General features: G+C 38.8%; 1 protein-coding gene across 3 annotated transcripts in view; it reads left to right on the top strand.

Moving 5' to 3' along the window:
* LOC107676686 (neuronal membrane glycoprotein M6-a-like) overlaps positions 1–11,706 on the top strand; it is a 72,454-nt gene extending 60,748 nt beyond the window's left edge. For 2 of the 3 annotated variants that reach the window (XM_016471316.1, XM_016471315.1), the window contains exons 2-7: positions 2,092–2,284; positions 3,496–3,652; positions 4,026–4,179; positions 5,341–5,417; positions 7,489–7,554; positions 9,579–11,706. In XM_016471316.1, the coding sequence (XP_016326802.1) occupies positions 2,092–2,284; positions 3,496–3,652; positions 4,026–4,179; positions 5,341–5,417; positions 7,489–7,554; positions 9,579–9,731 (800 nt within the window). In that variant the 3' untranslated portion in view covers positions 9,732–11,706. The other variant, XM_016471317.1, reaches the window with a different exon arrangement.
* The last annotated feature ends 2,029 nt before the right edge of the window (positions 11,707–13,735 follow it).

Raw genomic sequence — 13,735 nt, 5'->3', positions numbered from 1 at the left:
CGATCCCCGCGATCTCAGTCGCCGCCGTGCCTCAGCAGCAGCGGGACCGCAATCGCAAGATCACAGGCACAGACACACTCCTCGGAGCGCGCCCGGCGAGAGCGGAGCACTTAACAGCGGTAAAAGCACAATCCGCCCACAAAGCACAAACACTAAATAAGACTCACAAACAGATATCAGACTGACACACACACAGAGCGCTTGCTGAATGACAAAAAGCTGACGCCGGCTCCACCGCACGTGCTTTTATAGCTGCCTAGCCATGACGTCACCCGCCCGTGACGTCTCGCCCAGCTATTGGACTGATTTCACATGTGATTCAGAGCGTGGTCACAGAAGGCGTTCCCAAAGCGTTTTCCGACGCAGCTCGAGTTTCTGAAGAGGAAACAGTTATATTGGTATTGTATTGATCTTCAATCTCACATGATCCTTCAGAAATTGCTGCTCAAGAAGTATTTCTTATTATTATCAATCTTGAAAACTTGTGCTGCTTAATAATTTTTTGGAAACGGACATTTTTAAAGAATATTTAATGAATAGAAAGAAAAAGACAGCATTTATTTGAAATAGAAATCATTTGTAAGATTATAAATATATTTAATGCCACTTTTCATCAGTTTAAAGCATCCTTACAGAATAGAAGTATTAATTCCTTTCAATAAATGAATGAATAAATAAATAAATACAATCTTACTGACCCATGCTCAGACTGCAGACTTTATAATCTTCTTAAAATGTTCCGACATTTAAATATTTTGATTTATTTATTCTGTCATTTTTATTTTAATTGTTTTTCTTATTAAACTCATGTTTGAATAGAAAACAAAACAAGAAGGATCAACGCATATGAAATGTTTGAGCACTGACTGAAATTCCAGTACACTTTACTAATGCACTGTGTGTTTAATAAATAAATATTGTTATCATTTTTTAATCTGTGCATTACTAAAAATCAGTCAGGCTTACATAATGCGTGTTTTGATGCAGTAACAGTCGCCTGCTCTCCAGAGCATTTCAGAGCTGCAGGCTCTTCTCAAGGTGTAATGGAGGTGTAAGTCTGTTTCCCCTGTAACAGCTGGGTCAGTGCTGCAAAATGCACATTATCCACACGCCTGTAAACAGCAGGTTCTGGGGTGCAGCTACAAGGAGTGAGGAGAAAGCAGACACAATGCCACTGCACCAATAGCAACTCAGCTCAATGGGAAGAATGGATGTAAGCTCAAGAACCGTGAGCGTTCAACTTCAGCTGTATCGTCTGTATTAAGTCTTTGCTGCAGGGCTTAAGAGGTTGTGCTGTGAACATTTAGCCTGCTTGACTGACTGAGTTCCACAATAAGGACTGTTTTATTTTTCTTCTAAGGTATACATGATAGTGAACATCCTCTGAAGACCTGCTCATTATGTTTTCCTGTACTGGTGGGCTTTGATTATGATAACCCATAAATCATTGCTGCTCCATGCTGCAGAATAGCCGCCACTGGTGCCATTCTTTGCTTGCCATTTTGCAATCAATATGGTTTGCGTGCTGTTGAATTGTGTCCATGAATCTCTCAGCTGCGGCAGTTATGATTGGTTAGAGTCACAGTAAACATCCTCCCCTGTGACATATGTGGGAATGGATGTTCTCTTGGACTGTGCAAATAGAAATTGCTTTGCACTTTCATTCAGTAAAACTGTTACCACTCTGAGTTAGGTAATGGACTTACAGCACACTAATTCAGCATTTTCATGTATTTTATTTACATAAACCTTGCTGTTTATAACCCTCAAGGAATTATGCTTTTGCAGTGCCATTGCAGTAAATAATTATACATTGGTATATATATATATTTCCACTGTACCCTGATTTAATCAATTGTAATTCCATTTAATCAAAAATTACTTTTTTTATTTTTAAATACTTTTACTCAAGATACTTGAGTACATTTTTAACACATTCCCTTGATTCTACTTGATTTGAATTTCTCTGGCACCTCTACACCAATATTTAACAACATCATCGGCATATATTGGTAGCAAAGCAAAGCTATTGGTTGTTATACACACTTGCCCTTGAAGAAATTATGGACTGACTCTTACTCTTGTTCACAGGGTGCTCTGAATGCTGCCTCAAATGCCTGAGTGGGATTCCCTATGCCTCTCTGATTGCGACCATCCTGCTGTATGCCGGGGTGGCGCTCTTCTGTGGCTGTGGTCATGAGGCTCTCTCTGGAACCGTCACCATCCTGCAGACCTATTTTGATGTTGTCCGGTCGCCTGTTGATGCCCTGGATGTCTTTACCATGTGAGTGTCACAATACCAAAGTCATAATAAAAAAAGAACATACAGTCAGGCTTTGCTGTCTGTTGAAATGTACATGCATCTAATTCAGTTTATGTCACCAGTTCTTAATAATGTAGTACTGAAACTAATTTATTGATCATTCATTGTCTTCATTTGTGGTTTATCTTTACCATTAAGCAAGATGCAGACTAGTTGCATACACTTTGCCTTTATTCAAGTTATTTAGCCCTCATGCTGTGGTCCAGTCATTTTGACCCAGAGAGGATTTTCTTTTTTCTGAACATGCTAGTTAATGTTATCGCATTCGACTAAATATCTATCTATCTATCTATCTATCTATCTATATTTATATATATATAATTTTTGTACTTTTTCCTACTGAACTTGTTACATTTGTGGTGTTCCCGGTCAAAAATGAATTTGTATTTCTTTTTGGAAGTGATTGATTGTTCCGTAGGCCTCTGTAGGCTTATGAACCTGTTTTAAAGACTGAGATTTGGTGATAATGGGCATAATGAGAGATTTACAAGCAATTTTTAGAAGGCTGGTCATTTTTGTATGGTAACATCAAATTAGGTAAAGGATTTTCAGCACAGCTCAATGATTAGTTAATAGGGACCATCCAGAATAGTTTCTGTGTGATATATCTAGGAGTGAAGAAATGCACTTTATAATTATTATAATGAATTAAATTGAATTCATTGAACCTTGTGTTTACATCATTCAGCCTTATAGAAAGTGGAGACTGAGGAGAGTGTTATTTAGAAATATATTTTTCCACACACACATTTCTAAAGAACAGTGACACACAGAAACACAAGGCTGTTTTTTTTAGGTTTTGGCATCAGTCCCACTCAGAGAATTAAGTGTTCTGAAATCGCAAGCACACCTGCTCACCGGAACTCCACTGGTGGGAAGGAGAGCAGGATAGACAGAGCGAACGAGAGAAAGGAGTGGGTGGAGGAAGGAATAGTGGCAGTGTGTGGAGCAGCATTTTCAGCCATTTTACCTTGTTTTACCAAATACTTTGGAGAAAGGCTTTGAAATTGAATTTAATCTGTACACAAAATTAAATGGATTAGGGCTTCACAAAATACTTTGCCACCAATATTCTCCCTATTGTCTTATTGAATTACCATTGTGTGCAAGATAAGCACAGACACTCTTTTCATAAGGAAATGACTAATTTACTTATTGTTTTGCTTCCTCAGGATTGACATCTTTAAGTATGTGATCTATGGAGTGGCAGCAGCCTTCTTCGTTTATGGTATTCTGCTGATGGTGGAGGGATTTTTCACCACTGGGGCCATTCGGGTCCTCTATGGGGACTTTAAGATCACCACCTGTGGGCGCTGTGTCAGTGCTTGGGTAAGATCAACCACCCATCTAAAAGAACTAATGCACAGGCAGGAGAGCATGCATATCATACATCCCTAAATTTATGAGTTACTGAAGTTATGGAAATTATAAAGGTGTCTTTACACAGCCAAGTTAAGACTGCTCTGTGCCAGCTCAGAATTCAGTGTGAAGACAAAATGCAGCATTAAAGCAAGACTAAATTATGCCTGTCCTGACCCACCTTAGACACTAGTATCACAGTATACATTTGTAATTGCTGTGCATGCATTTATGCCACCTCTGAGCAGCATTATACAATCTGTGTAAAGACACTTCAGTGCCACTTCATAAGCGATTCTGTGCCATCTCTAAATAAATAAATATCTCTTTCTCTTCCCTTCAGTTCATCATGCTTACATATATCTTCATGTTGGCTTGGCTGGGAGTTACAGCATTCACCTCCCTGCCAGTCTTCATGTATTTCAACATCTGGAACACCTGTCAGAACACCACACTGGTGGAAAGTTCCAACGTTTGCTTCGACCTGCGTCAGTATGGTGCGTGGCTCATTTCAACAACATCTGACTCGTTTTAAGTAATTTCTCATGTTCTATGCATGCTGGTGTAAACAAAATACATAGCCAGCAAAATAAAATATGGATCTATATATGGGAACGCTGCCTAGGACTGCTATTTTCTAGTCACATTCAAGTGGATCTGGATTACTAAATAAGTATCAGTGAATGCCAAGTCTAGCTGGCTGTAGGGCTGTAAATGTCTGAGATTACTGAAAACAACTTAGAAGTTGTTTTATATTGGAGTTTATTGCATGTTTTAGTGCGGGAATTACAGAATGTGACAGACTACATGCATTAGACATCCAAGGGCAGAGGATATTGAAAAACAACTTTTTTTTTTTTTTTAATAAAACATTTTCTTTTTTTTTTTCTTTTTTTTTTTGCAACAGCTAAATGACAGAACGCACATATAAACAATATTAAGATATCATTAAACACTCTTGTTACATATCACAGAACACCATGGTGTATCATCACTGCTGGAAGCACCATTATAACATTTAAATATAATACGCCGATTTTAAAACAGTATTGCAACATCAAAGGTTGCATTTCAAGGTAGGAAGGCATCAAGGCACATCTGAATCCAATGTTAGCTTCACTTCCTGTCTCCTGAGATGCCTTCATTTGATTGATTTTTGAAGGCAGCATAGATGTATCGTTTGCTGCCTTTGATATCCCACAATCCTGTGTGTTCCATTCCATGATGGTTGAGCTAAAAAAATAAAGGTGGTGTCTGAAAGTTGCATTTGGTGGTTAGTTTGTCTGTAAATGTATGTTTCTGACCAACTTTTTGTACTTTTTGCAGTGAGAAATCAGTATCATAGTTATTAAATATTCGCTTAGTTATCACCAAAGCTTGTTCTATTTTTGTTTTGTCATTAAATCGTTACGCTGCCTTAGAAGCATGTCCGAAATCAGTTTTGTGAGGTGACTTAATGCGCAAACGCTGCATACAAAGTCATTGCCTGATAACAAGTCAGCAGCCTAAGCATTCGGACACAGCCCATGACTTTACATATTAGCACAACTGAACACTAAATGGCAGCTTTGACATACCTAATTGTCATTTATGCATGTACTATCATTGCATTATTAATAAATCTGCTGTTAACACATCTCACTTTCTTTAAATTGCAGGAATTGTGTCCATCGGTGAGGAGAAAAAACTGTGCACCGCTTCTGAGAATTTCATCAAGATGTGTGAATCTAATGAGGTCAGTTGGCAGTTCAGAAGATGGGTGTCAGGCTTGTGTTGTGTTTTGTTCCTCATGTGCTCCCTGTGTCCCAGTGTTAGCCCTTTTTTGGTTATGTTCCTGTCCTGATTATTTAATTGAGTTCATTAGTCTCCACCTGTGTTTGTTTATTTGATTCAAGTGCGTTTAATTTACTCCCTCGTTATGTCTTGTATTTAAAGTGTAGTCTGTTGGATGTTTCTTTGTCGAGTCTGAACGTCGTTACCTGTTTCCTATGTGTGTGTCCCTGATTCCGTGTGAAAGAATAAAGTATGTATCATAGTGAATTCCCCTCCGTCTCCTCATTCCTCGCTCCTCACAGTAGGGAGCGTGACAGAAGGCTCGACCACAGAAAGGTGACTGCAGCTGAGGACGTGCTGTGGGGTTTGTGGCAGGGCGGTCTGAGGTTGGAGCGATATGTGGAGGGTTTTCTCAAGCTCTCTAACCGGGTGAGCTAGCACCATGCCGCTCTAGGTGCGTGCTTCCTGCTGGGGTTGGATGACGAGATAATCCGCTGCGATCTTCCGACGTGTGATTTTCCCCTGATCGAGCTGATTAATCTCGTGCTGTTCTTAAATGGTTCTGATTTCGAAGTGGAAGAAGTAAAGAAACTTCCCAAGCCTCGTCATCCAACTCCCGCTGGAATGCGCCGTGTCTCCCCAGCTCACCCAACGCCGAGAACCTCCACATACCACTCCAACGGCTCCTACCGCCTGCCCAACCCCAAATTCCCTGCGGTCCTCCTAAGCTCCACCCTAGTCTCCAGCCCGCCGGCCGCTACGAAGTCAAGCCCGCCGGTAGCGGCTCTCTCCAGCCCGCCGGCCGCGGCACACTTAAGCCCGCAACGACAAGCCCGCCGGCTGCCCAGTTCACCCGTAACCAAAGGAGGAGGACAAAGAGAATTAAGCGCTTCACAGTTCCCGAGTATAGCCCACGGAGGGCTCCAGTTCCCTAGTATAGACCAAGGAGGGCTCCTGATCCCCCGTTGAGCCCAGGGAGGGCTCCTGATCCCCCGTTGAGCCCAGGGAGGGCTCCAGATCCCCCGTTGAGCCCAGGGAGGGCTCCAGGTCCCCAGTTAAGCCCAGGGAGGGCTCCAGATCCTCCGTTAAGCCCAGGGAGGGCTTTTCATTGAGTTCATTAGTCTCCACCTGTGTTTGTTTATTTGATTCAGGTGCGTTTAATTTACTCCCTCGTTATGTCTTGTATTTAAAGTGTAGTCTGTCGGATGTTTCTTTGTCGAGTCTGAACGTCGTTACCTGTTTCCTACGTGTGTGTCCCTGATTCCGTGTGAAAGAATAAAGTATGTATCATAGTGAATTCCCCTCCGTCTCCTCGTTCCTCGCTCCTCACAGTAGGGAGCGTGACAATGGTCTTATTTTATCCAATGTTTTAGCCTTCATCTAAATTCAGTCCGCCATTATATTCAGCAACCTATGACATAAATGAAGGGTGGGAAGTGAGAGAGAGAATAGGAATAAATTGTGAACCATGCTTTTAAGACTGAAGTCACAGTGCAACGGGGATTCCTCCATATAAATATGTAATAGTTAAAATTTTATATTTATTTGCAAGATCATGCAGCTCCTTGTATGAACAGTACCACAAGTCATATGTCAGCGGATGTTATGCTTTCACAATATTATTACTATAGTAAAGATGTCACTATAGCCTAGAGTTTATCATTTTAGATTGTTTTGGTGATCTAGGACCAGATTTACAGCTTGCACCAGTGTAAACACTTGCTGTCCAGATTTACTAAAGGCACGCAGTGAAAAATTTGGACAGTTATTTTAGCAACTGACCTTTTAGCATATGCATTTGTAGAAGTTTTCCTTTACTAAAAAAACAAAAACAAAAATGGAATGCATTTAAATTAATCATGCAACATGATTTACTAAGGTTTGTGGTAGTCAGTTTACCGATAGTTGCACCATTTTTTATTTGTTTAGTAAATCTGACTCTTAGGTTTATCTGTACTTCTTGATGATTTGCCAGTGAAAACCCATCCATGTTTTCTCCTCTTCAGAGTCTTTTTTTTTTGTCCTTTCTCCAGCTGGATCTGACATTCCACTTGTTTGTCTGCGCACTTGCGGGGGCTGGAGCAGCCGTTATCGCCATGGTGAGCATTTCCACTGCTGTCTCTTTCTACCTTTCTTTCTTGATTGCGCAGCTTCTACATTGCACAAGTTTTTTATGGCAATACAACGAAGTTTAGATTGATTTATGAGTTTCATTAATCCTGTGATTCCAGTGACACCTTCAAGTTATATGAAATCTAAGCACAACAAGTGTGTAATAGAATTACAGTGAATTACAGAATTACAGTGTATCGGGAAAGAATGTGCAGGCTTGTTTAAAATGCAATATACATCCAAGGTCTCTTGTAAAATAGTGAGTGAGCAAAGAGAGAAGATGACAGATAGAGAGAGGGAAAGGAATGCTCATCATTGAAATTGCAGGAGGTGTTGTTGCCATGGAAACAGAAGAGGAGAGGGAAGGAAGGAGAGAAGCTTGTTTGGAACGGCGATAAGTGATTGTGAGACACCATTTTCTGTGAGGCAGCTTTTCTACCCTTTGGTTTGAACCTTGGAAAGCTGTTTTTCATTGGTTAATATAAGAGCTTATGTAGAAGGTAAATAGTATAGCATCAAATTAATTTGATGCGGTCAATACACTAAGTATTTTTGCACTGCATTGTGCTTTTGTTTTCTGCTTAAGCTTTCTTGCAGTGTGTGTGTGAAAAGCACAATGTGTCTGTTTTCTGCAAAGGCAACAGTCTGGCATGATTTATGTGAGTTAATTGCATTCCACACCAGTTTGGAAATGAGAAAACAGCCTGGACATTAAGTACTTAGAAAAAAAAGCTCTACATAATTTGTGCTCTTTTGATTATATAATTACATCATACCTTTCAGAGAATACTGCTGCGTGCTTGCGGTTTGCTGATTTGTGCAGCAATAATGCCACCCAATGGTTTACAGAGGAACTTCAGAAAAAAGCCATTTTTGTCCTGGAAATGCATATAATTATAACACAATTTTCTGAACCATCCAAATTTAAAGGGATAGTTCATCCAAAAATGAACATTTTGCCATGAATTATTTAATCTGTTGTTCCAAACAATCACAAACAAAGACGTTTTGCAGCTCTTTTGACCAAAGGCTCCTAAAACGCATAATAAAAGGCATCATACGTCTTTCCCTCATTTGTATGATTTAACAATGCACATGAATATGGAGTAATATGGAAAAAATTTGGCACATCACAGTTGGTTATGAGACCCACAAGAACCAATGACGTTTGCCTTTATTGTGGTTCCTCTTGATGCACTTATTCAAATATACAAATAGCGGAAATAACATTTTAAGTGCTTTAAGGACAAGATTATTAGTAAATAAAAAGGTATCATATGGCTTCAGAAGACATGGAATTGTATGGATTTTTATGATGCTTTTTGGAGCTTGACAGCTCTTGTTCATCATTCACTTTCACTGCACTTTCAGTGTAAATAAAACATCTCATACTCTTTTCTACAGAAGAAAGAATATCATACAGGTTTGGAACGATGTGAGGGTGAACAGGAGTTAGGAATAGGTTTTTTAGGAGGCAGCAAGTAACCTTCTTCCTTTCTCTTTTTCAATGACCTGGCTAATGTGTTAGGTGGTGGCCGTGTCTATCCTCATCCATAACCACGTCATTCTGACGTCAAAGAGCACGGGGAGGTACTGCACGCGTTTCTGAAGCCAGCTCCCGACACACTCTCTTTCCACCAAGGGCCCCACCACCATCACCCACGACAGCGACTTTCATAATGACGTCCCTTAATTGGCTTGATTAAAATGACACCCAGGCTCTTCCATTTTGCAATATCGTTTCAGTCCCTGTCCTTCCCCCACCTCCCCAAGTTAACCCACCAGTTACAAGCGATAACAAGTGTAAATGAACAAACTAACCTCGCTTACATTCAGCTGGAACTGGTTGCCACATCGTCTGACAAGAGAAATAACTGATCTAGTTCCAGTCTAAACTGGGCCATTAAATGCCCTCCCAGTCTCCAAAGTAATCCTTTTGACCTCTATGTGGGTACAGATGGGTCATCAGCACTAACACTAACCCTCCCCTCTAATCACTGTGTTGCTGTAGGTGCACTACCTGATGGTGCTGTCGGCTAACTGGGCTTACGTGAAGGACGCCTGCCGGATGCAGAAATACGAGGACATCAAGTCCAAGGAGGAGCAGGAGCTTCATGATATCCACTCTACTCGCTCTAAAGAGCGTCTGAACGCATACACATAAAGCACGCGCTCATGCGCACACATATAAATATGTATACACGCACACAAACACACATAAGCATGCCCTTCCCCTCCCTGAAGACACAGATATAAACTAAACTTAACTATATTTAATTTCCAGGGGTAAGGGATTGGATGGGATGGGGTGGTAAATAATTGTAACATTTGGTATGTACGGGTGTGACCCAGAATGTTGGTCTAGGGACGTGTTTATCGTCTCCATGGCAACGTCTCTGACTACCCAGGATTTAGATTTTGTTTCTTTGTCCTCGTTCCGATTTCCTTTTCTGTTGACATGTTTGAGAGCACACTAAGTTGAGTGACTTCATACTTTTAGGTCTCATTGGGTCTTGTTAGGGGGTTTGGGTTTAGCCAAAGGGATTAAAGAACACTTTTCACATTTTTGTATTACATTGATTTGCACTCTTCAAGCTCACCCTATAAATGGCTAGTCATGATTTAGATTTTCTTCAGACTTTATAAAAACCAAAATGTGACCAGACTTGTAACTTATGATTTACAGGTTAATTGCTCAAGCTGCCACAATTATAGCAGCAACAGCACAAACAATGTACAGATTCTTTTTCCAACCAATTCAGTTTTGGAGTGCCAGGGATTTCAAAAAGTACCTTAAAGTGACTTTTACTGCTATACTGTAGCTTGGCCTAATTGTATATTCTAGCTGTGCGCAGTATTAATGGAAGGTGTGACACTGGTGCTTAGTAACGTTTGTTAAGCTTTGACAGAGATGGCTGCTGATTGGGAAAGAAGGACCAAGAAAGAACATCTCAAATCAGCTAGAGCGGTCAAGTAGGATTTGCCTTGGGATATTTGTTTTCTCTCATCCATTGCAAGCCATACTCTCACATGCAAATAACATTTTCAGGTGTTTTATTGCTTAGTTTTAGCTTTAACTTTTTAAATGCAAGTACTCCAACAAAAACAAATTTTTCCATCATTCATCTGAACTGTATATATCTCTTTAAATGTATACACATTTCATGTCAGTTTCTAAAACACATCTCAGCAGTCAGTGTTAGTTGATATTCTTGAGATTGTCGTTCATATCAGAGAAGTATAAATCTAAGTGGAAAAGTTGATTGCAACGAATCTGCCAAACACTGTGGAAGGTTAAATAAACAAGGTATTTATGTAAAAATTGAACACGTTCTGAATAAATACAAGAAAGATATGGATGTACAAGCATGTGTTACTCAAAACTCAGTGTTTTGGCTCGGTCTTGCCGACTTCAGTTGCCCTACTTTTGCAGTAATATACTTCTGTCAGTGTCTCAAAAAAACAACAACATAATAATAATAAAAAAACAAGCTAGTTTTTGTTCACTTATGGACCATTGTGAGTTTTTTGGTGTAAGTGCATTTGGAATCAGCTCTGAGTCCCTGTACTCTTATTAGTCATGCAGCTTTTTTAAAACCACAAAATAAACTTGTATTAGGTAAAAAAAAAAACATAAATATAGTTGTTATTTGTGGCATGGTTATGCATCCAATTGTAATAGTTTTAACTAACTCAAAAGGAAAAAAAAATCTTTTAAGTTGATTTTTACACTTATGACTGTCTTGCTGGGGTCAATTATATTTTTTCTAAATGTGCAGTATTACAGTTGCTACTCTAACAATATTAAGCTATATATCTTATTAGGTTGTAGTGTTTGAGTTTTGTCCTTTCTAGTTTGTGATGATTTTTCCGAACCATGTCTTAAACCTATTCTTGTTTTGATGGCGCGTATCCAGTATTACATTACATACAGTATTACAGTATGACATTGCTTTCAGCTTTATGCACATACTGTACTACTTTTTTGTACTTTCACTGAGAATGCTTTGTAGCAGGCAGTAAAATTAACTGGTTTTGTACATAAATGTGCCAACAGCTTGACAGTGGCTTTTTCTTTTCTTTTCGAACTGTAGGAACAAAGTTGCTTGCGTAAATAAAGACTCTTGTGTACTTGTTAATTTGTTCTGTTTTAATTGTTCATGTTTATTGTGTATGTTTGGTAGGTACTTTATTTTGAAGTCATGTAAGTGACCTTTTATGAAGCCTGTTATTCTTGCATGTACTGTATAGTTTAAAACAATCCATAGTTAAAATGCGTAGATTTTTACAGCACAAGGAAATGCTGACCTATAGCATGCTTATACAGGGAACACCCAAGTCTGAATTTTTAACCTAACTTTAACCAAAATTGTTAGTCTTTCCATTAATATATAAATCATTCAAGAGTCATTTGTAAAGTGTATGCAATTCTTTAAACGTAATAATCAGTGATTGAAGCAGCAAACATTCGCTTAATAACTTCATTCAACAGGAAAAGGTGAATATGGAAAGGAAAAACTCCACTAAGTAGGATGAGGATGATAATTAGAGGAACCAATCAATCAGCAGGGAGCGCACATCCTTCTTAGCTAAAGAAATGTACTTATGTCAAATATTAACTGGTTTTATGTTATTATTAATTAAAAAAATATTTATAAATTAACATTTATTAACTATTATTATAAATATTAACTTAATGACTGAGTGCAAGGACAGTCCTTGCATGTCAAGGTGGGACTGAAAGTTCTATGCTCTGTGCTAACCGAATCTATATTTGTGAACATGAAAGCAGAATAGAAAATTTTACAGGTTGAATACAGAATTTATTGCAAACTTAATACCTAATATCTATTTACTCACCCTCAGGCCATCCAAAATGTAGATGAGTTTGTTTCATAATCACTTGCTCACTAATGGATCCTCAGTGAATGTGTGCCATCAGAATGAGAGCTGATAAAAACATTACAATAATTAACAAGAACCCACACACCTCCAGTCCATCAATTAATGTCTTGTAAACTGAAATCCATTGGTGAGCAAGTGATGTAATGCTAAATTTCTTCAAATCTGTTCTGATAAATAAACAAACTCTTTATGGTGGGTATGCCTGATGGTGAGTAGGTCTACATTTTCAGCAAATTTTCATTTTTGGGTGAACTATTCCTTCAACATGGGTTTTTCAGCTCCGCTATACAGGTGCATCTCAATAAATTAGAATGTCGTGGAAAAGTTTATTTATTTCAGTAATTCAACTCAAATTGTGAAACTCGTGTATTAAATAAATTCAGTGCACACAGACTGAAGTAGTCTTTGGTTCTTTTAATTGTGATGATTTTGATAGTGAATTGGTGGGTTTTTGTTAAATGTGAGCCAAAATCATCACAATTAAAAGAACCAAAGACTTAAACTACTTCAATATGTGTGCATTGAATTTATTTAATACACGAGTTTCACAATTTGAGTTGAATTACTGAAATGAACTTTTCCACGACATTCTAATTTATTGAGATGCACCTGTACTGAACAACACTGAATAGTTGTCCACGTCTCATTGTAATGTCGCTAAGAGCCTGCGCTTGCCAGTAGGTGGCAGTGACGTACTAAAAATCCATTTTTGTGACCTATGGTCTGCAGCAGATAACATTTTATTTCACTGTTGATGACTGACACACAGAAAATCAATATACAAAAATCTAATTTAAAAATCTATTCCTTTAGTGTTTTTGCAAAAGAATGAAATGTTTAAAGATGTGAAATATATTGTTTTTAAAATTACAGTTGGCAAAGTGGTATGAATGCAAAAATTGGCATCCATCTCTCTTTGCATACCTGCATTTCATCTCACATCAACAATAAACCTTGTCAAAGATTTTCTCACAGAGGAAGCCACAGCTTTGTGACTAACATTTTAAATGTGTATTTACCTTTGCAAAACACTGAACATGCTGCATTCTGTCAGTGACATCTGCACACGATTTGTACCTGGCCATACAGCATTACACATCAGCCAGAAAACACAAACTGAATGTCTCCAGACTCCTCAGTGCCCAGTTTAACAGGTGTGAGATCTAATTTAGTCTAAGAAGGAAAAGGTATAGAACACAGCCTACCTCAGCAGTTTCATAAATGTGCTCTCACACTCTCTATTACTTTGTGATTCGTTTGGAC

Source organism: Sinocyclocheilus anshuiensis, unplaced genomic scaffold, assembly GCF_001515605.1.
Source record: "Sinocyclocheilus anshuiensis isolate Anshui unplaced genomic scaffold, SAMN03320099.WGS_v1.1 scaffold76, whole genome shotgun sequence".
Taxonomy (NCBI): Eukaryota; Metazoa; Chordata; class Actinopteri; order Cypriniformes; family Cyprinidae; genus Sinocyclocheilus; species Sinocyclocheilus anshuiensis.
Note: the sequence above shows the minus strand (reverse complement) of the source record. Positions and strands in the feature narration are given on the sequence as shown.